The sequence below is a fragment of the Ovis canadensis genome, chromosome 11 (assembly GCF_042477335.2).
Source record: "Ovis canadensis isolate MfBH-ARS-UI-01 breed Bighorn chromosome 11, ARS-UI_OviCan_v2, whole genome shotgun sequence".
In the NCBI taxonomy this organism is placed as follows: Eukaryota; Metazoa; Chordata; class Mammalia; order Artiodactyla; family Bovidae; genus Ovis; species Ovis canadensis.
In genome coordinates, this window is record NC_091255.1 from 64,921,724 (window position 1) to 64,945,184 (window position 23,461).

The 23,461-nt window shown below is 52.1% G+C and overlaps 2 protein-coding genes across 2 annotated transcripts; both read left to right on the forward strand.

Moving 5' to 3' along the window:
• The first annotated feature begins 1,820 nt into the window (after window positions 1-1,820).
• On the forward strand, window positions 1,821-5,425 carry LOC138415421 (CMRF35-like molecule 6). The gene is made up of 5 exons (XM_069544011.1): window positions 1,821-2,003; window positions 2,476-2,799; window positions 3,716-3,839; window positions 3,924-3,993; window positions 5,101-5,425. The coding sequence occupies exons 2-4, from the start codon at window positions 2,517-2,519 to the stop codon at window positions 3,946-3,948; spliced, it is 432 nt and encodes a 143-aa protein (XP_069400112.1). The 5' UTR covers window positions 1,821-2,003; window positions 2,476-2,516; the 3' UTR covers window positions 3,949-3,993; window positions 5,101-5,425.
• On the forward strand, window positions 3,965-23,192 carry CD300LB (CD300 molecule like family member b). Its single transcript, XM_069544113.1, has 5 exons — window positions 3,965-3,993; window positions 5,101-5,192; window positions 19,943-20,272; window positions 21,753-21,837; window positions 22,483-23,192. Exons 1-5 carry the CDS (start codon window positions 3,965-3,967, stop codon window positions 22,646-22,648), a joined length of 702 nt encoding a protein of 233 aa, XP_069400214.1. The 3' UTR covers window positions 22,649-23,192.
• The last annotated feature ends 269 nt before the right edge of the window (window positions 23,193-23,461 follow it).

Genomic DNA, 23,461 nt, shown 5'->3' on the forward strand with positions numbered 1-23,461 from the left:
GGCTCCGTGCATAGGGCTGTATTTAACTGAGATCAGAAGAAAGAAATGGAGTGAGCCCTGTGGGCTTCTGGAGGAAGAGCCTTTGGGCAAAGGGAAGGCCTGAGGAAAATGTCCTGCCATGGGAGCACTTTCGATGGGGATCCACAGAAGACTATGGAGCAGATGCCTGCAGGGTCCGGTGGTGCCATGCTCTCCAAGAATCATGGTCCAGTCCTGTTTCCCAGCGTGAGCAGGAAAAGAAAGACCAGGGTTGGAGAACTTGGTCTCCTGAAAGCAGGGGAGACCTGAGAGTGGCGTCCATCATTGACCCACTCGACAGCCAGGAGTTGGACTGCGACCCGCACTTACTGTGGAAAGACCCCGGGCCATGAGGCAAGATGAGGACCCTGCACTCTTGGGGTCACAGCCCAGCAGGAGACACACCGGGAACCCAGAATCCCAGGTCTGATGAAAGCCCAGGGGGTGTCATAGGCGCCAAGAGCCCACAGATGGGGACCCAGCATAAGCTGGGAGAGTGGGTGAGGGTGCCCAGTCACGGGTGTTGGTGGGTCAGGCAGAGGAGCGGGGACTCAAGGGTCTGGACCAGGCCGGAGGTGAGCAGGGCAGTAGCCCGGGGTGGACCTGCAACGGGATGTTGAGGCCGAATGCTGGGCCTTTGGGTGCTGCCAAGAGCTGTGTGGAGGGAGCCAGTCAGAACACGGGGCTTCGCCCTGCGACGGGCAGGCCTCCAGCCCTGCTGTGCACTGGGACTCAGGTCTACGCCCTGTGACCAGAACTGAGGAGAGTCAGGATCTGCAGGGGAGCAGTGGAAGACCCTGGGATGTGCAGACCAGCTTGAGACCCTGGAATAACCTACCCGAGGGCAGGAAAGCAGGCCCCCCATACCCCACCCCCATGCCCGGGAAAATAGGGCTTAAAGGCCCAGCACGGCACACGAACAAGCCACCTTCAGTGAAGGCAGTCTGTCTCCTCTCTGCGGGCTGTCCCCTCCCTCATCTCTGCACCATGAAGAGGCCCCTGCTCATCACATGGATCCAGGAGAGGCCCCAGCAGCCAGTGCCCTCGGGCCCCTGGTGTACAATCACCCCTCTGTGCCACTGGAGGGGGAGGAGGCTCCTCTCAGCCCTGGGCCCCCAATTCCTCATCCCTCCACCCCCCAGCGTCTTCTCCTCTGGCCTCCTGTCGGTTCCCAGTCTCTCTCTGGTTCTCAAAGGGGAGTAGACTCTGTCCAGAGGCGGAGCATGGAAAGGTTGGGAACTGCTATTCTGAGTCTAATGTAGGCAGCGAGGGGCCCAAGACGGGGGAATCCACGGCCCGAGGGATGTGTACCCTGGGGAGAACCTGAGCCAAGGTGGGACGTAGGAAGTTGTCTGGGGTCACGGGGCAGACTTGCGGGGCAGGAAGTGGACTTAGGGGTCCCGCAGGGTGCCTGTGGTCCCAGGTCATGGGGACACTGACCCTGCGTCATCCCCACCAAGGCCAGCGAGGATGGATGAGCACAGCATCCTCATCGGAGTGTCCATCCTGACAGCAGGGAAATGATGTATCCCAGAAGCCAAGGAGGCCCCCCAGAAGCCAAGGAGGCCCCCCAGAAGAGGAACACAGCTTGGCGCTGCTGCCGGAGCGTGTGGGAGACCGAGAGAGGACCTGCTGTGCAGGGTGAGGAGGGGGCAGCATCCTAGATCAGAGGACCCTGGACGTGTCAGTTGCTGGTTTGAGCGGAGCTGAGGGCAGCGGGTCCGAGCACCTGGACCAGCTGTGTGCCCTTCCCTCTAAGCTTCCTGCCCCCTGCCCCCTGGACCACCTGAGCTGACCCGGGACAGGACCAGGAAGCAGAGAGGCCCAGAGAAGCAGAAGTGAGGCCTGGGAGGGACTCCTCTCAAGAGGCTCCACCCTGTCCCTGCCCAGGGCCTGGCTGGTGCAGGTGACATCCCTGCTGGAAAATGACCCCGAGGGGCAGGGCTGGGTGGCTGCCTCAGCTCTGCTGCTGCTCCAGCTCCCAGGTGAGCGGCTCAGCCCTTCCTGCGGGAGGGGGGGGTGGGGGGCAGTGCTGAAGCTGGGTGAGCAGGGGGCCAGCAGTGGGGGGCGGGGAGAAGGTTCCAGAAGGGGCTGCCACCTGTCTCAGCAGCAAGCAGGAGGGTTCAGGGCAGGAAGCAGGTGAGGCTGGTCCACTGTGCTGGTGGGAGGGGGCGCCTGTGATGGTCTCACCTCAACGTTCACTGTCAGAGATGACCTCTTGGCTCCTCCCATAGACACACACACACAGTTCTTTCCAGCCTGGGCCCTTCCCTTCTCCATAGACACCCTCTCCTCTGTGAGGAGGGTACTCGTCCCTCCTCAGCCTCCCCTGGGTCTGAGGAAACATTTGTCTCCTGCCTCCACCTCCTCCAACCCCACAGGCCCTTTGCGGGACCCACATCCTTGGTGTCCCCAGCACTGGCCCCCCTCCGATGAGGAGCTGGCTGTGTTTTCCAGGCTGTTTGTCCCTGAGCGGCCCCAGCAGAGTGACGGGCATCATGGGGGGATCCCTGAGAGTGGTGTGTCGGTACCAGGAGGGATTCAGAGACGACAACAAATTCTGGTGCACACCCCCATGTTTGTGGAAGACTGTGGAGACCAGAGAGTCAGAGAGAGAATTGAGGAGGGGCCATGGGTCCATCAGAGACCGTCCTGTAAGCCTCACCTTCAAGGTGACCTTGGAGAGCCTCAGAGAGGAAGATGCGGGAAGGTACCGGTGTGGGATCGATGTGCCATTTTCAACTGACCCTGCCTTCCAGGTGGAGGTGTCTGTGACCGCAGGTGAGCATCCTCTGCCCTCACTCCAGCACCAGGCTGGTCACCCGGACCCTCAGGAAGGCAGTGGGACAGAGAGGCTGGGCCAGGATGACCGGGAGGGGGGTGGACGGGGAGCTGGCTGTGGGTGGTGTCTTGGGCCCATGTTCGTTGGCACACAGGCACGTCTCTGTCTCTGGCTGGGGCCACCCTAGAGCTACACATGGACACCATCAATGTGGGCATCTTCCTGCTTCATGGGCTGGCGGGCATCCTGCTCTGGGGTCCAGGCTGCCTGCTCTCCTCACAAGGGCACATCCATTCTCAAGGGGTCTGTGTCTCTTTCTGGCCTGTGCAGGGTCCTGCCTATGGGGGGCGCACTCTCACAAGGTCCCACTGCATACAGGCTGGCCTTGACCCTGGGGCCCTGAGGACCTGAGATGGGCCCGCCCCTGAGCCCAGGGGTGGGACCTGCTCCAGAGCCCGCACCTGCACTGGGCTTCTCCACCACGATCCCCACTTCCAGTACCCACCCTGTCCTTGTGCTGGCCCAGAGGCCACCAGTGACCCTACAGTGTTCTGCAAGGACCTCCTGGGGTTCTGGGGGTTTCTCTTGTAACCCCAAGGAAAGCGCAAAAAGGTGCCCTCAACCTGAGTGGGCCTCCCTCTGTCGCTCTGGGGGACTTCCTCCTGCCCTGCCCGGCTTAGCCTGTTTCTCCATCTTTTTCTCCACTCTGCATCTGACAGTGCCCACCTGGCCAGGGTGCATCTGGGAGAGGGGTTCCCAGGGTGCTGGAGGCCTGGGTGAGGCCATGGGGAGCAGTGGACATGCACATCTGACCAGGTGGCCTGAGTGACCTTGACTGTGGGAGACACAGCCACACGGGGACGGAGTGCGGGACCCGGAGAAGGAAATGAGGCCTGCCTTGTGCTTCTCCCGCAGCCCCTGCTGCAGCCACCGGCCCCGAGAGGTCCACAGGCTCCCCAGGCTCTGCCACGACCCTGCCAGTGCCCACCTGGAGCACCGCGTCTGGTCAGGAGACCCCCGACCCCGGCCAACCTCCGCGGTAAGGGGCGAAGGACATTGGCACCTGGGTGGTTTCTCCTCTGGGTGAAGGGACAGATGGGGGATTTGGGTCTCCCATCTCCAGGCCCTTCGTTTATTCCCACACCTGACTGTGAAGGCCCTACTATGTTCCTGGTGCTCTGCTGTGGATGCAGGTAAGACCACCCAGGCAGGATCCAGCTCTGATGAGAGTTGTGCTGTAAGGGGGAAGTCACGCCCTGGACCAGTCCACACAGAGCCCCTATGTAAATATGGCAGTTTGTGATGGGTACTACAGAGAGATGCCAGTCGCTGGGGTTTTGGTGAGAGTGTGTGTGGGGAAGGTGATTAGATTTGCTATCTGATACATGATAATTAGGGATGCCTGGCTGAATCCTTTGAGGGGAGACCTGCAGGATCTGGGGAGCCTGGCATTCAGGTTTCTGCAGAAATAAGGCTCCAGGTAGAGAGAAAAGTGAGTGCAAATGTCCCATAAAAGGAGGCTTCGGGACCCGGTCCAGGGCAGAGCAGGTGGCAGAAGCTCTGGGCATCACTGGCCCCTGCACTGCGGCCCCTGCCCCCCACGAGCTCTGGTTAGACGTGTCATCCTGTCGAAGAACCCCAGCCGCCAGGGGCGGAGAGAGCTCAGGAGCCAATCATCCATCCATCCGTCAGCTACTACCGTCACTTTTTTTTTAACGTTCACCATATGACTTTTTTAAATTTAATTTTTATTTCATGTTAGAGTATGAACGTTTTTTTAATGTGAACGCTGAAAAAAAAAGTGATGGTAGTAGCTGATGGATGAGTGAGTGACTCCTGAGCTCTCTCCGCCCCGCATATATGCCGTATATATGTTAGAGTACACGGCAGATGTTTAAAGGCTGATCTTCAGAGATATCAGGCTGGTACGAGTTTCTCCCTGAATAGAACAGTTCCTTCCTTCATGGAAAATGCTGTTTATAGGAGAGGAGACACGACTGATTACTGTACCCTGGATAGGGTAGCCCCAAGCGTGGAGGGCCTTGAAAGGAATCCTCCTGCCCAGATCCCGCTGGGATCCCTGGTCCCCCTCACGTGATTCTCGCCCTCATGCTCACAGGCCTAATTCTCAAAGGGATTGTTAAGCAGAGAGAAGGGGAGCAGAGGGCCTTAGAGGGGGGCTGCCCTGCCCGGGGGTGATCTTCGTGTGGATTGTCGTGGCCTCAGCTCTGGAGGGCGGGGGTGGAGAGACCAGGGCATCTCTCTAAGGATGCGGTGCACTGTCCCCATGTCCCGCACAGGCCCCCGCTGGGCAGCGCCAGCTTCCTGCTGGGCCGTGCCCACTTCCTGCTGCTGGTCTTCCTGAAGGTGCCCGTGCTCCTGGGCATGCTCGGTGCGGCCCTCTGGGTCCACAGGCCCTCGAGAAGCTGAGAACCGGTGACATCTGTTGCCATGCCTGCCCAGGGTCACAGCCCCCTCTGGCGGATAGAAATGACTCCTGACCAATCAATTCAGTACCAGTGTCGCTCTCGGAACACTCGGGGAACTTTTGGGAAACTTTTTCTTGCAATGTATCGTGCAAACAAAAGAATATGCCTAATAAATGCCTACTCTTTAAACCAGGAATACTCTATAACTCTTGAGTGTGTACCTTGCAGCTTAAGTAATAGACATCGTTAACACTTTTGAAGCCCTAACGAAGTTCCTCCTTTAACTCTGGATTTCACATCCATCATCTCCTTTCCTCATGGTTTTACCATATATACGCACATGATTTTCCAGAGTGTGTACGTATACACACATACAGGTCTGTCAACCCAGCACCTTTTTGTCCATTTAATTTAATGTTTGTTTTATAATGGAATAGAGTTGATTTACAATGTTGTGTTAGCTTTAGGTGTATAGTAAAATGATTCTGTTATACATACATATCAGTTCAGTTCTCAGTTCAGTCACTCAGTTGTGTCCAACTCTTTGTGACCCCATGAATTGCAGCATGCCAGGCCTCCCTGTCCACCACCAACTCCCGGAGTTCACCCAAACTCACGTCCATCGAGTTGGTGATGCCATCAAGCCATCTCATCCTCTGTCGTCCCCTTCTCCTCCTGCCCCCAATCCCTCCCAGCATCAGAGTCTTTTCCAATGAGTCAGCTCTTCGCATGAGGTGGCCAAAGTATTGGAGTTTCAGCTTTAGCATCAGTCCTTCCAATGCAGAGTTCCAAAGAATAGCAAGGAGAGATAAGAAAACCTTCCTCAGCAATCAATGCAATACATGCATATACATATATCCATTTTTTAGATTCTTCTCCCATGGAGGTTGTTCCAGAATATTGACTAGAGGTCTCTGTGCTCCACAGTAGGTCCTTGTCGATTAACTATTTTTTTAATATATATAGTAATATGTGTATGTTAACCTGAAACTCCTAGTTTATCCTCCCCTCAGAGCATTCATATGTTTTTAACAGTCCCCAAGATGACTTTATTTTCATTTTTCCAGATATTTTCAGATATGACTGATGTACAGCATCAATTTCCTTGTGTGTGCACACCATGCCTTCTCATCTCTTCATCTGCTATTATCGCAGTGAACACGGGTGTGCGGATATTCTTCGCGATCCTGTTTTCACTTCCTTCTGATACACACCGAGAAGTGCGATGACCAGGTGATACGGCAGTTCTCCTCTTCAGGTTTTGAGGAGCCTGCACACTATTTTCCATAGTGCTGAGGGTGCACAGCGATTCCCTTTTCTCCACACGCTTGCCAGCACTTGTTAACTGTCATCTTCTTGGTGATTGCCGTTCTACAGGCGTGAAGCGATTTGCGTTTCCCTGGTGGTTAGTGACGCTGACTATCTTCTCATGGACCTGTTGGCCATGGAATAGACACTTTGGAAAACTGTCTACTCAATTTCTCTGCCGTTTTTCTTTTTGGCCACACCTCTTGGCTTGTGGGATCTTAGTTCCCCCAAGCAGGAATTGAACCCATGCCCTAGGCAGTGAAAATGTGGCATGCTCATCACTGGGCTGCAGAGATGGAATTCCTCACTGCAATTTTTAAATTGGATTTTTTTTTCGTGTTGAGTTGTATGATTTCTTTATGTATTTGAGATATTAACCCCTTATCCCGAAGTATGGCTTGCAAATTTTTTCTCCCATTCTGTAAGTTTTCTTTTCATTTTTGTTGATTGCTTCTTTTACTGTGCATAAGCTTTAAAATTTGATGCAGTCCCACTTAATAATTTTTGCTTTCATTGATTATGCTTTGGGTGTTATATTAAAAAATTCATTGCCAAGACCAATGTCACAGAGCTTTTTCCCTACGTTTGAGTTCTGTGTATTCTTGGACTTTTTCCCTAGACTCTTTATCCTGTTTTATTTGTCTAAGTGACTCTGAAAACTGGTACAGCATTGTTACAGCTTTATTAAAAGTCTTGTTATCTGATAGGACATTACTGCACATTGTTGTCTGACATTAGGAGTCTTTGCAAATATTGGCCATTCCCTCTTCCATATAAATTTTACAGTTAATCAAATTTAAAAGGAAGAATAAACTATGTTGAGGAAAAAAAACCCCACAAGATCATTTCAATTGAAGCAGAAAAAATATTTGATTAAATTTAACACCTTTTCATCATGAAAAACACTCAAGAAACTAGAAATAAAAAGAGAAACTGCAGTATATAGCAACCCTGCTAAAACCTGACTCGCTCCTTCTCGCTTTATGCGTAGACAATCAAATCACCTATAATAATTTGGAATTTGGTTTCTTCATTTCCTGTTCTCATTTCGTTTCTTGTTCTGTTTATTCCATGAGCCAATCAAAGCCTTGTGTCAAAGTCATCCTTATGAACCCCCGGTCTTCCTCCTGCTTTTAAAGGGAAGCCTTTTCACGATTTGCCTTTTTTTCCTTTGGCTGTACCCTCAGGCTTGTGAGACTTCCCTCGTGGCTCAGCTGGTAAAGAATCTGCCTGCAAGGTGGGAGGCCTGGGTTTGATCCCTGGGTTGGGAAGATCCCCTGGAGGAGGAAACGGCTACCCACTCCAGTATTCTGGCCTGGAGAATTCCACAGACTGTATAGTCCACAGGGTTGCAAAGAGTTGGACGTGACTGAGCGACTTTCACTTTTGGCATTGAAAGTGTGGAGTCCTACCTACTCGATCCCCAGGGACGTCCCTACCACTGGTTTTAATGTTTGCAAAATGTTTCCTTATAGATATCTTTCCATTCCTAGCTTCTCATGAAAAGCACTGGATTTTTATATAATGCTTCGCATGTTGTCGTTCAGTCATCCAGTCGTGTCCAACTCTTTACGACTCCGTGGACTGCAGCACACCAGGCCTCCTTGTCCCTCACCACTTCCCGGAGTTCACCCAAGTTCATGTCCGTTGAATTGGTGATGCCATCCAACCATCTCATCCTCTGTCACCCCCTTCTCCGGTCCTCAACCTTTCCCAGCATCAGGGTCTTTTCCAGTGAGTCAGCTCTTTGCATCAGGTGGCCAGAGTATTGGAGCTTCAGTTTCAGCATCAGTCCTTCCAATGGGTATTCAGGGTAATGTGGTTTCTCTCCTTTATTACATTCAGTTCAGTTCAGCTCAGTCCCTTAGTCGTGTCCAACTTCTTTGCGACCCCATGAACCGCAGCACACCAGGCCTCCCTGTCCATCACCAACTCCCAGAATCCACCCAAACCCATGTCTACTGAGTCAGTGATGCCATCCAACCATCTCATCCTCTGTCGTCCCCTTCTCCTCTTGCCCTCAATCTTTCCCAGCATCAGGGTCTTTTCAAATGAGTCAGCTCTTTGTACCAGATGCCCAAAGTACTGGACTTTCAGCTTCAATATCAGTCCTACCAACGAACACCCAGGGCTGATCTCCTTCAGAATGGACTGGTTAGATCTCCTTGCAGTCCAAGGGCCTCTGAAGAGTCTTCTCCAACACCACAGTTCAAAAGCATCAATTCTTCAGGGCTCAGCTTTCTTCACAGTCCAACTCTCACATCCATACATGACCACTGGAAAAACCAAAGATTTGACTAGACGGACCTTTGCTGGCAAAGTAATGTCTCTGCTTTTTAATATGCTATCTAGGTTGGTCATAACTTTTCTTCCAAGTAGCAAGTGTCTTTTAATTTCATGGCTGCAATCACCATCTGCAGTGATTTAGGAGCCCCCCCACCAAAATAAAGTCTCTCACTGTTTCCATTGTTTCCCCATCTATTTGCCATGAAGTGATGGGACTACATGCCATAATCTTAGTTTTCTGAATGTTGAGTTTGAAGCCAACTTTTTCACTCTGCTCTTTCACTTTCATCAAGAGGCTCTTTAGTTCTTCCTCGCTTTCTTCCATAAGAGTGGTGTCATCTGCGTATCCAAGGGAACTCCCTAAATTTTTTATAGCAGCAACAGACTTGCTCCTCCTTCCCAGAGAAGTGAAGACGCTGGGGCAGTGAACTGACTGATTGTGAGAAAATGGGGAGACTCATATCCCAAACCCTTTCCTACGTCCCATCACTTTCTTGGTGCCCATTGCGCCCTGGTACGTGACTAAGGTCTTCTTACTCCTCCCAGCCCTTCTGAACGTGTGCTGAGCCACCAAAGCACAGGCCTTCCAGGGACAGCTCCCCGTCCAGTTTGGGTCTGGACACCTGGGAAGAAATACCCTCACCTGCCTCTCAGAACTGCTCTTGAAGAGTTTTACACCTGGGTTATATATATTGTGATCTGAATTAAATGATATCTGGTTAAGATTAGAATTTGTCCTATTATTAGTGAGGAAACCCAGTCTACTGGCTTCTTCTCAGCCTGTTGTCCTGGGCTTTTTTTCTTTTTTGGCTACACCCTGTGGCATGCAGGATCTTAGTTCCTGGACCAGGGACGGAACCCAAGCCCCCTGCAGTGGGAGCACAGAGTCTTAACCCCTGGACCACCAGGGAAGCCCCTATCCTGCGCTTATTTCAATCCTACTCTTCACCTAGTGTCTGAAGTCTTGCCCAGGGTACGAATAAGCACACTGTGCTAACCATATCCCAGAACTCTGTTTTTGGAACCTCTCATACATTTCCTCTTTAAATTCTCATAACAACTCTTACTAGTCCATTTTACAGATATAAACACAGAGGCTCAGAAAGAGTAAGTAAGTTGTCCATAGTTATATGGCTTATATGTGGTGCTCATGGGGTTAGAGCCCAGGTTTGTCTCATTTCGTAGCCGGCACATTTATGCGCTTGGCTGTAACACCTGGACAGAGGCACCAACAGGTGTGCCAGCACGGACACCTGACATGCGCGTTGGAGAGTTTCCTGCTGCTGGGACCCATTGCTGTCATGGAGAATCATTTCTGGAGTTGATATCAAACCCAAGGCCTGGTAGGTCAGATACCCGCTCCTCTGACCCTTCTGCAGACACAGGCCCCCTTTCTCCCTTGCACAGCTCCCTAGCTTCCTCTTTCTTACCTAGTGCAGACTCTCATGCCCTGTGACCCAGCCCCGCCAAGAGAGAACACTGCTTATGCTGAATAATTAAAAGCAGGAAACACTCACTCTATAAAAGGAAGCGAATGAGTAAGAAACTCAAAGCTTGTCTGGACGGGCAGAGGGCACCAGCCTGCCTGGGCCCAGAGCTTTGAGAGTCAGCTGGCACCTGGGTGTGCTTCCCAGTTTGTGAGTCAGCAGGGAGAAGAACCCACCCGGAGGTGGGACCATGTGGCTGCCCTCAGCTCTGCTTCTTCTCATTCTCCCAGATGAGCGGGCTGCGGTCCTGCAGGGGGTGACGGGGTGGAGGGTCTGTCCCAGATATGTGTGCATGCTACGTCGCTAAGTCGTGACCAACTCTTTGTTACCCCATGGACTATCCCACCAGGCTCCTCTGTCCATGGGGTTCTCCAGGCAAGAATACTGGGGTAGGTTGCCATGCCCTCCTCCAGAGGGTCTTCCTGACCCAGGATTCGAATCCACATCTCTTGCATCTCCTGCCTTGGCAGGTGGGTTCTTTAACGCTGTGCCACCTGAGATGCCCTTGTCCCAGGTACAAGGAAGAATATCTTGGGGAAATGAGAGGTGACTTTGTTAATTCATCCAGCAAAAGCTCACTAGGTTCCTCTTTGTACCAGGCAGGCCTGGCCCTAAGGAAGGGAAAAGAGAAATAGGACCGACCATTAAAAAGAGGAGCCGCTGGCGGTCCAGCGGTTATGACCCTGCACTTTCACTGCTGAGGGCCCGAGTTCAATCCCTGGTCAGGGAACTAAGTTCCCTCGAGCTGAGCAGAACAGTCTCGTGGCAACCATCCATCTGATGAGCCTGGGAGAATGTGAGGATCGGCTCTTCACATGGAGAAGAGGGACCAGTGTTCCTCAGAGAGGGAACTGCATGCCAAGGGTTGGAGGCTTGAGAAAGGATGCTGGGTTTGTGCAGAGGGAGCTCTGAATTCTCAGAGAGCCTTGGGGTGACTGGTTGGAACTGAGGCTGGAAGTGCCACAGACAGGACTCTGAAGGGCCCGGGATACCCTGCCCAGGAATGGAGGCTTTCAAAGAGGAAGCTGCTGGGTGACTGGAGGGGCTTCTCTTCTATGGAAAACCACTGCCCTAGCATCCAGGAATCACTGAGGAAGCTTGCACAATGTAGGCAGTAGGTGTGGCTCACAAGTCCTCTCTCTCCAGGCCTGGGGACTGACCATGTGACGCTCACAGACCACTCTGTAGAGGGGCCGCAGGAAAGAGCACGGCCAAGGAGTCCAGAGAGCCGAGTTCCGGTCCCTTGTTGGATTTCCGGTGGGATGGGAGTCCTTGAGCCTTTTCTAGCTCTAATGATGTAGGACTCTGCCATTCAGATGGTAGGGCTGTGGGCATCCCCGAATTCTCACTGCTATTGTTGATGGTACTGATGCTGAAGAAGCCTTCTGATGATACCTGTGGACGACTTGTGGACTGGCTTGTCTGTGATGGCCACGTTCACTAACAGTGACCACAGATGGCTCAGACTCCCAAAGGATGGCTACTCAGAATGTCTGCATACCCCCAACCCCTACCAGGCTCCAGCTTTCCATCTGAGTCCCAAGCCCAGCCCTCCATCTCCTCTCTCTCTTAACCTCAATGTCCACCTCACCGGGAGGCCAAGGAGAAGGGCGTGGGTGGACTGTGTTGGGATCACATGCTCTTACAGGCATGTACACAAGACACTCACCCATACATACATACATACCTATGGAATCACATGCCAGTTCACGCCTATATTCTCGCACGCTCATAATACACACACACACACTCGTTCAGACACACATGTATATTCACTCATAGGGACACAGAATAATACACACACTTGCACAGCTACACACACACACACAGGCTGATTGGTGGGTTGGGGAGAAGGTTTGCCTTGAGAGAGGGGATGGGTCCCTCCTCTTTCACTTCTGAATGAACTTGGGCATGAAGTTAGTCAAGGATGAAAAAAAAGCAAGCCAGTCAAGTTTTCACCTCTAGACACCATCAGCCACCCTGGGTTTCCTCTGTGAAAGGCAGGAGAGAAAGTGGACATGGTGAAGTCACAATGACCCAGCTTCCGGTTGGACATTCATCTGCTTGGTATCCTGACCCCCAACAACCCCAAGAATGGAAGAAGAGATTTCTGTTCTCCAAAGAGCAAAGTGTTGCAAGAATAGCCAGGGGCCCAGATCTGCACCCCAGAAACTATTTCTCTTAGCTTGGGCTGGCATGATGTCTGGGGAACACCAGCCCAGACCCCCAGACCCATAAGGGCAAACTAAGACAGGATCAAACCTCACTGCACAACACACATTCCCCGGCACCTCTGCTCTGAGCCCCCCTGGGGTGAATTTGACTCGTTTTTATGCGTCATTTGTCACTCGCCATCAGCCTAGATGTGGAGATTAACCACAATCTCAATTTTGAGACAAGACTGTTCACCCAAGAATTTTGCCAAGGGGGCAAACTTTCCTGAAAGATTGACATGGAAAAGAAAGTTTATATTTCAAATTCATAAAAGCAAAAAAAAAACAAACAAACAAACTGAAATTCAAACAGCCAGGCTCCTCTGCCCATGAAGTTCTCCAGGCAAGAATACCGGATTGGGTAGCCATTCCCTTCTCCTGGGGATCTTCTCGATGGACGCATGGATCAAACCTGGGTCTCCCGCATTGCAGGCAGATTATTTACTGTCTGAACCACCAGGGAAGCCCCAAACAGGCTTAGGCTTTAAAAACCCATCAGCTACATTTCTCAGAGTTCTGCTCCCAGGTCAGCAGCACTGTCGTATCATTTTTTCTCTCTTCCTTCAGAACAATTCTTGGGGGAGTTCCCTGGAGGTTCGGTAGTTAGAACTTCTCGCTTTCACTGCTGGGCCCGGAGGTTCAATCCCTGGTCAGGAACTAAGATCCCGCAAGCTGCAGTGGATCGGCCAAAAATCAACAACAACAAAAAGCTCTTGAAAATACACATAGGTCTAACGAACAGTTTATTATCCATCATAATCTCTGTTTATACCCCCCCATGTATTTTTAAAAAACAAGCCCCATCACATTATGAGTGCTTAACCATTCTGTTAAATTCCCTACCCTGGGGTGGGTAGCGTTTCTGTTTCCAAGTATCCACACCTGTTTTCTGTTGTTTATGATCACCAGCAGATAGAATCTGTATTCACTGTGCTTTTGCTTCCTACTATGATGCTGCTGCTGCTGCTGCTAAGTCACTTCAGTCGTGTCTGACTCTGTGAGACCCCATAGACGGCAGCCCACCAGGCTCCCCTGTCCCTGGGATTCTCCAGGCGAGAACACTGGAGTGGGTTGCCATTTCCTTCTCCAATGCATGAAAGCGAAAATAGAAAGTGAAGTCACTCAGTCTTGCCCGACTCTTAGCGACCCCATGGACTGCAGTCTACCAGGGTCCTCCCTCCATGGGATTTTCCAGGCAAGAGTGCTGGAGTGGGCTGCCATTGCCTTCTCCGTTCCTACTATAGCTGTGTTATTTATTTTTAAGGGGGAAAAAAATGACCCTTTCTGCTGACTCTTCATTAGATTTTAATTAACATCAATTCCTGTCTTTTTTAGCAGTTCTCTTAATTGACTCCTTTTTAATGAAAAAAAGCTGTTAATTATGTTCATTATTATTATCAGTTAATTATGTTTTTGAAGATTTTGACAAAATAGAAATGTGTGACTTAGAAAGTGAAATTCCCACTCAAAAACCTCAAACTCAACCCTAATCACCTATTAAAGATGGATTTTTCCCCCTACGCATGGGCTATCAAAATATTAAGGAAGTGGAATCACACACTCTCTGTCCGGCAACTTGTTTTAACCTAATAGCAATATATCTGGGACGTCTTTCCCATCATTATGATCTGTCTTGTCTTTTAACGTGTATGTAGTTATTTGGTCGCACTGGGTATTAGCTGCAGCGTGTGGGATCTAGTTCCCTGACTGGGGATTGAACCTGGGCCACCTGCTTTGGGAGTGGGGAATCAGCCACTGGACCACCAGCGAAGTCCCCGTCTCTTTCTTGTAACCGTGTGTCGGATAGATCACAGTCTATTAGCCCAGCCTCCCACTGGTGGCGTTTGGATTTGTTTCCAGTGTCCACTGTTTGGTTAGCAATGCAGCTAGCATGCTTACACTTCATTTCTCATTGGAGTGGAAACTATAGTTGATCCTAGACTTGGATGAGTCTGTCTGAGATCATAATGACCAGCTTCTTTTCAAAATTAATCATAAACTTCAACTGTACCAACCAGGATCCAGACACTGTGTGAGTCACAGGGGCTGGGGCTGGGAAGAGAGGAAAAAAAAAAAAAAACACAAGTTCTGTGCTCCTTGGAACAGAGCGTCCTAGCAAGGGAGGCAGAGAGAGAGACTGCTAAGGATTTAAAACCCCAGTGCAGCATTCAGCTTCCTGTAAAGGGCTGTGGAGCAGTGAGGGGAAGAGGAGGAAGGCTGCAGAGGAGGCTGAACCTTGAAGGAGACCTGGAGAATGACCAGGAGACAGGCAGGGCTGGGAGCGGGGGTTTCTACCTGGAAGGAAGGAGAAGGGCAGTCACACAGCCTCTTAGGAGGCAGCGTCAGAGCCAGGGAAAGAGGAAAGTGGGGGTGGGCAGAGTGGGAGGCAGGGAGCCACAGGAAGTGGCGCTGGACAGAGAACGGGGGTCAAGACTGTAAAAGACCGAACGACCACACTGAGCCATTAAAAAAAAAAAAAACCCACCTTTTTCTTGTTTCGGAACAGAGCAGATTATCATTGTTGTGACAGTTTCAGGTGAACAGAGAAGGGACTCAGCCTCCATACACACAATGTATCCCTTCTCTCCCATGCTCTCCTCCCATCCAGGCTGCCCGGTAACATGAAACAGAGTTCCTTGTGCTGGACGGTAGGTCTTTGCTTATCCATTCTAAGCATAGCGAGCTCAGGCATTTAAAATTCCAAGGCAGTGGGAAGTGGCTGCAGGAGAGGTCCTGAAAGACTTTAAGTGCTCATGGCAAGTGTCATTGAGGAGGATCTGGGGACCATTTTGGCACAATACTCCAGTGGCGATGTGCAGAGGAGACAGGAGGAGGGGTGCGGTGGGGCCTGGGGGAACCCCTTGGGGTGCTGCTGGTGTGACCCAGGCGGCAGAGCAGGGCTGCGGCCAGGCTACCGCTGATGGGGCAACTCCTGAGTGTTGAGGGTTGCACACATCCCCAAGAAGAACCTGCAAGGTGGAAAGCAGCTAGCCAGTTTGCAAACACAGAAGCAAGGCTCAGAGATGAACCTAAAGTTTCCCAACTAGTCTGTGGCCAACAGGTCTTTCGGGGTCCAAAGCTCAGTCTCTTTCTAGCATGTCAGGCTGTCCCCGTGGACCTTGACGGCAAAGGAAACAAGACAATCATTTGGATAAGCATTTTTGAGGTGTCCTGTGCTAAGTCGCTCAATCCTGTCTGACTCTTTGCAACCCTATGGATTGTAGCCCGCCAGGCTCCTCTGTCCATGGGATTTCCCAGGTAAGAGTACTGGAGTGGGTTGCCAATTTCTTCTCCAGAGCTCTTCCTGGCCCAGGGATCAAACCCGAGTCTCCTGCATTGACAGGTGGATTCTTTCCCACTGAGCCACCAGGGAAGCCCCCCTTTTTGAGGGGTAGCTGACTAATTGGTTACCCATTAGTTGTGGAGGGGGAGAGAGGGGACAGGGCAATGAAGGTGCCAGCGTCTCCAGTTAGAGGTGCTCATGGTGGTGCTGGTTTGAGCAGAGAGTAGCATTAGTTCTGCTGCTTGAAATCTACACTACTTTCTTATCATAACCGAAAGCAGGGTCAGGCTGCTCGCTGCTCAAAAGCCATTAAAGACACCAGGCTGGTGGAAAGTTTGCTTTAGTTTGGATGCCAGCAACGGGGAGGGTGGGTGCTGGGCATGGTTTCCTGTCAAAAGGCTGACCCCCCTCCCACTGACAGTCAAGAGGCCAGAGCTTTTATAAACTGCGGGAGGGGGCCCCATGCAGAAACAGCACAGTCGGCTCTGACAGTCAACTTGAAGTTGGTCATCAGTGGTCTGACCAGCATCATTGTATTATTTTAAGTACAGTTAGTCTTCAGTTCCAGGGTCGGTTTGTTCCCATTTCCCTGAGGCCTGTTCTTGGAACTGTAGTAGCTTCAGTTCAGTTCAGTTCAGTCGCTCAGTCATGCCCGACTCTTTGCAACCCCATGGACTGCAGCACGCCAGGCTTCCCTGTCCATCACCAACTCCCGGAGTTCATGTCCATCGAGTCCGTGATGCCATCCAGCCATCTCATCCTCTGTCGTCCCCTTCTCCTCCTGCCCCCAATCTCTCCCAGCATCAGAGTCTTTTCCAATGAGTCAACTCTTTGCATGATGTGGCCAAAGTACTGGAGTTTCAGCTTCAGCATCAGTCCTTCCAAAGAAATCCCAGGACTGATCTCCTTTAGGATGGACCGGTTGGATCTCCTTGCAGTCCAATGGAGTTTCAGCTTCAGCATCAGTCCTTCCAAAGAAATCCCAGGACTGATCTCCTTTAGGATGGACCGGTTGGATCTCCTTGCAGTCCAAGGGACTCTCAAGAGTCTTCTCCAACACCACAGTTCAAAAGCATCAATTCTTCGGCGCTCGGCTTTCTTCACAGTCCAACTCTCACATCCATACATGACCACTGGAAAAACCATAGCCTTGACTAGACAGACCTTTGTTTGCAAGGTAATGTCTGCTTTTTAATATGCTATCTAGGTTGGTCATAACTTTCCCTCCCAAGGAGTAAGCATCTTTTAATTTCATGGCTGCAGTCACCATCTGCAGTGATTTTGGAGCCCCCCAAAATAAAGTCTGACACTGTTTCCACTGTTTCCGCATCTATTTTCCATGAAGTGATGGGACCACATGCCACGATCTTCGTTTTCTGAATGTTGAGCTTTAAGCCAACTTTTTCACTCTCCTCTTTCACTTTCATCAAGAGGCTTTTTAGTTCTTCTTTACTTTCTGCCATAAGGGTGGTGTCATCTGCATATCTGAGGTTATTGATATTTCTCCCGGCAATCTTGATTCCAGCTTGTGCTTCTTCCAGCCCAGCGTTTCTCATGATGTACTCTGCATAGAAGTTAAATAAGCAGGGTGACAATATACAGCCTTGACGTACATCATGGCTATAATCTGGTCATCTGTACTTAACTTTTCCACCTGGCGAGGGGCTCATCATAAGACAGCTCACAGAGCACAGCTCAGAATGGCATCTATAGCCCTCGGGAAGGAACTAAAGGTCTCTGTGCTTACGGACGGCATCGCTATCATCTGGTCTCTCCTGACGGTTTCTCTTGGCTTCTGCGTATTCTCACTTCTCTAATGAAACTTATTCACGGCCTAAAGTTTTTCCACAGATGAAAGGCAGGCAGAGGACACGAGGGGCAGGCGCCACAGGGTTCCGCTCCACTTCACTGTGGCTGCTGTAACGAATTACCACAAGCCTCGGGGCTTGCAATGACACACATTTATTTTCTTACAGTTCTGAAGGTCAGAAGGCCAAAATGGTCTTACTGGCTTACACTCAGGAGGTCAGCAAGGTTTCATTTCTTCTAGATGCCCTACAGAAGAACCTGTCTGCTCACCTTTCCCAGTTTCTAGAAGCCGCTCACATTCCTTGGCTCGAGAGCCCCTTCTCTGTCTTCAAATCTCTGATGCTGATACAAACTCTCCTTCAGCTCTTTCATTTTTTTTTTTCCTTTTTTGATCACGTGGCTGGTGGGAATCTGTGTTCCCTGACCAGGGATTGAACCCGGGGTGCAGTGAAAGCGTGGAGTCCTGACCACTGAGCGCCCAGGAAGTCCCTTCTGCTTTCACTTTTAAGGACCCTTGTGATTACAACGGACCCAGCTGGATAACCCAGGATAAGCTTGCCCTCTTGAGAGCCTTGTTTCAGTCACATTTGTGAATTCCTGGCAATTAGGATGCGTGCTTAGTCGCTCAGTTGAATCTGACTCTTTGTGACCCCATGGACTGTAGCCCAACGGGTTCCTCTGTCCATGGGATTTTCTAGGCAAGATTATTGAAGTAGGTTGCCATTTCCTACTCCAGGGATCTTCCTGGTCCAGGAATCAAACTCACGTCTCTGATATCGCCTGCATTGCAGGCGGATTCTTTGCCGCAGAACCATAGGCGAAGCCCAGGACGTGAGCGTCTTGGGAGGGAGTTATTCTGCTTCCATCAGTGCAAACCCCAAGTAACTAAAATAGTTTCAGGGAGAAGGTCTGAGGTGTGAGAGGTGACACCTGGTGCAACGCACCTGACTGCTTCCTTCCTGCACAGACCCCAGCCCTCGCCCTGGCCCTGGGGCTCTGGGGCCATGGGATGGGCAAGAGGGGCTTCCTGTGAGCTTCTCTTGGCATATCGCCCAGTGGTCAGTGCACAGATGGTCCTGGCACAGAGTGTGTGTGTATCTGAACACAGTGAGTTTAAACGTTCAGTTCACAGAAAACAGAATACCTAGTTCCACTCCCGGCAGACCCTTGCTGGTTCCTCCATGCCAACCCTGCACGAGAGACAGGAAGTGTTGAAGGAGAATGAGTCCGGATGGAAGAAGCGACGCATTCAGTTCTGTGACTGTCGGGACGTCCCTTGTGGTCCAGGCGTTGGGACTCTGCGCTTTCACTACTGTGGCCCTGGTTCAGTCCCTGGTTGGGGAACTGAGATCCCCAAAGCTGTGCACCGCAGCTCCCCTCAAAAGCGTCATAGCTCTGTAACTATTGACTCTGGGAAAGAGACATCCGGTAAGCAGTAGGCTGGGGCTAGGGCTTCCCAGGTGGCACTAGTGGTAAAGAATCTGCCTGCAATGCAGGAGACATAAGAGATGTAGCTTCCATCCCTGGGTCGGGATGACCCCCTGGAGGAGGGCATGGCAACCCACTCCAGTATTCTTGTCTGGAGAATCCTACGGACAGAGGAGCTTGGCAGGCTACAGTCCATGGGGTCACAAAGAGTTGGACAGGACCGAAGTGACTTAGCATGCACACAGGCAGGCTGGGGCCAAGGGGAGAGTTGGGGCTACAAACATGGGTTTGGGAATCATCAGTATAAGCAAGAACTGAAACCAAAAGAATGGAGAGTCACTCTCTGGGGGCATAATACAGTGAGACAAGATAAAGGCTGGAGGGGGGACCCTGGCTCCTCCTCAGGAGAGCTGGCTCAGACTGGGGATGCCTCTTCCCACCTCGGTGCCCAGTGACGTCACGTGGATAGCCTGACGTCAGCCATGGGAATATTTACACTCTGGAAATTGGAAAGCACTCCAAACCGGAGATTTATTTTTACCCCTGAGGACGGGTTGTTAGGTATTTACCAACACAGCACCCCTGTTGACACCAAGATTTAAAGAGGAAGGGAGGGAAGAGAACCCTTAGAGGCCTTGGGGACTGGGTGGTTGGAGAAGAGGAGAAGCTGGTTGAGAACAGTGTTGAGAGTACATGGGAAGAAAGTGCCAGAAAAGCAGATGAGGTGAGCGGGTGTAGGGACACGGGGACCAAAGAGACCGAGGCAGCTGGTGGGGAGAAGAAGGTGGACTTGAGGCATCAGCTGGGGGGTTCTGGGAGGGCCGGGCACCCGGGTGCAAGCTCGGACATCAGTCTGGCCCAGCTCTGGCAGGAGCTGGATTCTGGGTTCTGTTTTCTAGGCTGTTTGTCCCTCCGAGGCCCAGTGTCCGTTTGCGGCCGGGAGTGGGAGTCGGTGAGCGTGCAGTGTCACTACGACTCTGGATGGGAGACCCATAAGAAGTGGTGGTGCCGGGGAGCACAGTGGGCCTCATGCCAGATCCTCGTGCAAACCCAGGGATCAGAGCGAGAAGAGAGCGGAGCCCGCGTGTCCATCACGGACGATCAGAGAAACCACTCGTTCACAGTGACGATGCAGGAACTCAGGCAGGAAGACACAGACACTTACTGGTGCGCGATTGAGAACCCTGGAGCCAACCTGAGGACGCAAATTAAAGTGACTGTTGCTCCAAGTAAGAGCCTCCTTGTCTATGCTCCGGGGCCCTGGTGCTCAGGATTGGAAGAATGAAGTCGCCTCCCCACCCCTCCCTGAGGGCAGGAGAGAAAGGATGGCGTGTCTGAGAGCGAGTATGAGTGAGACCAAGGGACAGACGGATGGGGAGGAAGGGGAAGAGACCAAAGCAGAGCATCACTTCCCAGCCCGGCTGCCCACCGCCTCCCTGAGGTCTCTCTCAGGCCCCTGAAGTGATGTCCCAGAGCATCACTCTAGGGAGCGGCCAACCTCTGGTCATCACACCCGGGACCTGTCATTACACAGAGAGGCACAGAGGGACATCTGGGGTGACCCAGCACGTCCCAGGGCCACCCAGGGTGCTCTGGAGCCTCTGCTCTCTGGAGACCAGGCTGCTCACAATAAATCGTCTCCAGAGTTTCTCATAATGAGAAATCTCCTTCATCACTGTCACTGTTCACTATTTCACCGGAAGGGGTCCTCTTATCCACCAGCCTTCCAGAATCCCCCTTGCTCATTTCCATGCCAGTAACTAGATGCCCTGTTTCCAGAACTGTCTGTTCTTGAGCCCTGTTTGCTTGGGCATTATTGAGCAGAAAGGACCAGGGATTCCCACCACCTTCATCCAAAAAGTTCCACTTGAGGTGTGATTCTTCTCTCTCCCCAGAATAAAACGCAGTGCTTACTTTTATTTCATTTTCTCTTGGATGCTTTTTTAATCAGAATGTAATTTTTTTTCATCTTAAAAATTATTTTTTTTTGAAGTACAGTTGATTTGTGGAAGCGTTAGTTGTTCAGTCATGCCCAACTCTGCAACCCCATGGACTCTGCCCTTGGGATTCTCTAGGCAACAATATAGGAGTGGGTAGCCGTGCCCTCCTCCAGGGGATCTTCCCAACCCAGGGATCCAACTCCATAGTTGATTTACAATGCTGTGTTAATTTCCACTGTACAGCAAAGGGATTCAGTTAGTCATATATTAATATATACCTCCTTTTTCTTCTTTTAAATTTCTAATTGGAGAATACTTGCTTTACAATGTTGCGTCTGTAAAGTTAAGTAAATCAACCATATGCATGCAATTTCCCGTCCTTTCTGAACCTCCTTCCCATCACCCCCTCTTCCCACCCTGCTAGGTCATCACAGAGCACCCAGCTGAGCTCCCGGGGTTACACAGCAGCTTCCCACTAGCTATCTGTTTCACACGTGGAGGATGGGACGAGCCGGGAGACTGTGATTGACATATTTGATTTATTCCTTTTGGCCACACCTGGAAACGAGGCGGGAGATGACTGTGTACTGTGGTTCAGATGACTTGGTAGAAAGGGGAGAAACCAGAGGGACTGCAGCCAGAGAGAGGAAGCCCCCTGGACCAGGGGAAGGGGGTCTCCCGAGAGGGCTGAGCGCGGTGGGGCATGGGGAGGGGAGCACGCACCCCAGGTCTGTGCTGATGACTCTGGGGCGACTTTGCCTGTGTGTAGGGGAAGCTGCTCTGACCGTAGTGGGAAGCCAGGTCTCCAGGACGACCACCAGCCGTCTAGCCGCGTCCTCCCGCCCCCACAGCAGGTGGGTAGCTGTGGTCCTTTCTTCCGCAGCCTCTCCTGTGGGGCCGTCAACCCTCATGGAGTCAGTCACCTTATCCTGGAGCCCACCGCGGTCAGAGTCAAGGCCCCAAGCCCACCCACCGTGGCCCTCCGCCCAGGCCCCTCCTCCTCCTCTGTCTTCCCATTCGAGCCCCAGCCAGACGTCTGCTCTTCAGACTCCTCCTCTGTTAGCTTCTCTGCTGGAGGGGAGGTCGCAGGTCCTCTGCCCATTCAACAAAACAGCACAGATGACTTTTGAATGCTGAGGGAGACGAGACACCAACCTACAGGTTTAGCAGCCTGGAGCTGGCAGTCGCGGCAGCGGTGAGAACACAGAGCCAGCCTGCCGGGGGTGACTGGCAGGTGCATCTCCTGCGCTGAGATGCGCTTCAGGCAAAGGTGAAATTGGAGAGGGAAGTGGGCACAATACAGAGCAAAGTGCAAAGCTGAGCTATTCCACGGGGCCCTCAGGACTGAGCCGTGGAGCCGGTCCCTGGGAGTCTTCAGACGGGGCTGCCGAGCGCAGGGCCACAGGCTTTGCTCCCCGCAAGGCTGCCCCGTGTCCGAGTTCTGGGCGGGGTGGGCATGGAGGGGCCCGGGGCTCTGACTGCTCTGCGCCCCCTCCCAGGACCCACTACGTGCTCCTGGTGTTCCTGAAGGTGCCCTTCTTGCTCGGCTTGGTCGGTGCCGTGCTCTGGTTGGAGGAACGTCAGAGGGACCCCGCGGCGCAGTGGGAAGAGCCCATCTACGCGAACTTGTCCTCTGAGCTTCTGACCAAGGACGCCCCCGTTTAGATGGACGGATGAGCAGAGCCTGCCAACGCCGCACCCCATTTCCAGAGGAAACTCGGCTGTGGAAGAAACACCCCAGAGTCCCAGGAGGCACCCGCCCTGCCCTGCCCTGCCCGGCTCAGGGCCACCGCTCCTGATGTGCAGTCCCCACCTGGAGGGCCAGCATCTTGTTCCTGCTTCTCCAGGTCGCAAGTGCCCTGCCTGGACCCACACTTGGGGTTTAGGGTTCACAGTCGGGAGCTGCTGGGCTAGAGCCCAAGTTCAGATCATTGTGCCCCCACTGCTGGAAGAACTGGGGCGCAGGGCCGGGGACCAAAGTCCAGAGAGAAGCCACAGGGGTGCAGGAGAGGGGAGGGGCCCTCCTTCCTGAGACCAGCTCAGCGCGCTCCCGGACTGGGACTGGGCTTCCGACATATGGGATTTTATAGTCTTTAAAAGCTAATTGAGCTGGGTTTCTTTTATTTATTTTTTAATTGAAGGATAATTGCTTTACAGAATTTTGTTGTTTTCTGTCAAACATCAACATGAATCTCAAGCTGGGTTTTGATGGCTCGTGACCGTCACTTGACTTGATGCACTCGCACGGGCGCACACACACACCTTAGGATGTGTGTGTGTGATTCTGGGGAGAGTCCTGGTCCTTGACAGGTTGATGTCCCCTCTGCCCAGGGAGGACACCGCTCTGAGGGGCCCTGGGGCTGGCCTTTCTCTTCCCCTTCATCCTCCCCTCCCCTCCCCTTCCTCCCCCTCCTCCTCCCCTCCCCTTCCTCCCCCTCCTCCTCCCTTTCCTTCCTCCCCCTCCTCCTCCCCTTTCTC

Coding starts and splice junctions, on each gene's coding strand:
- LOC138415421 (XM_069544011.1), top strand. CDS start 2,517: ATGGGGGGATCCCTGAGAGTGGTGTGTCGGTACCAGGAGGGATTCAGA. Junction 2,800..3,715: donor GGAGGTGTCTGTGACCGCAG/GTGAGCATCCTC, acceptor CTTCTCCCGCAG/CCCCTGCTGCAGCCACCGGC. Junction 3,840..3,923: donor GACCCCGGCCAACCTCCGCG/GTAAGGGGCGAA, acceptor TCCCATCTCCAG/GCCCTTCGTTTATTCCCACA.
- CD300LB (XM_069544113.1), top strand. CDS start 3,965: ATGTTCCTGGTGCTCTGCTGTGGATGCAG. Junction 3,994..5,100: donor GTGCTCTGCTGTGGATGCAG/GTAAGACCACCC, acceptor TGTCCCGCACAG/GCCCCCGCTGGGCAGCGCCA. Junction 5,193..19,942: donor CGTGCTCCTGGGCATGCTCG/GTGCGGCCCTCT, acceptor TCTGTTTTCTAG/GCTGTTTGTCCCTCCGAGGC.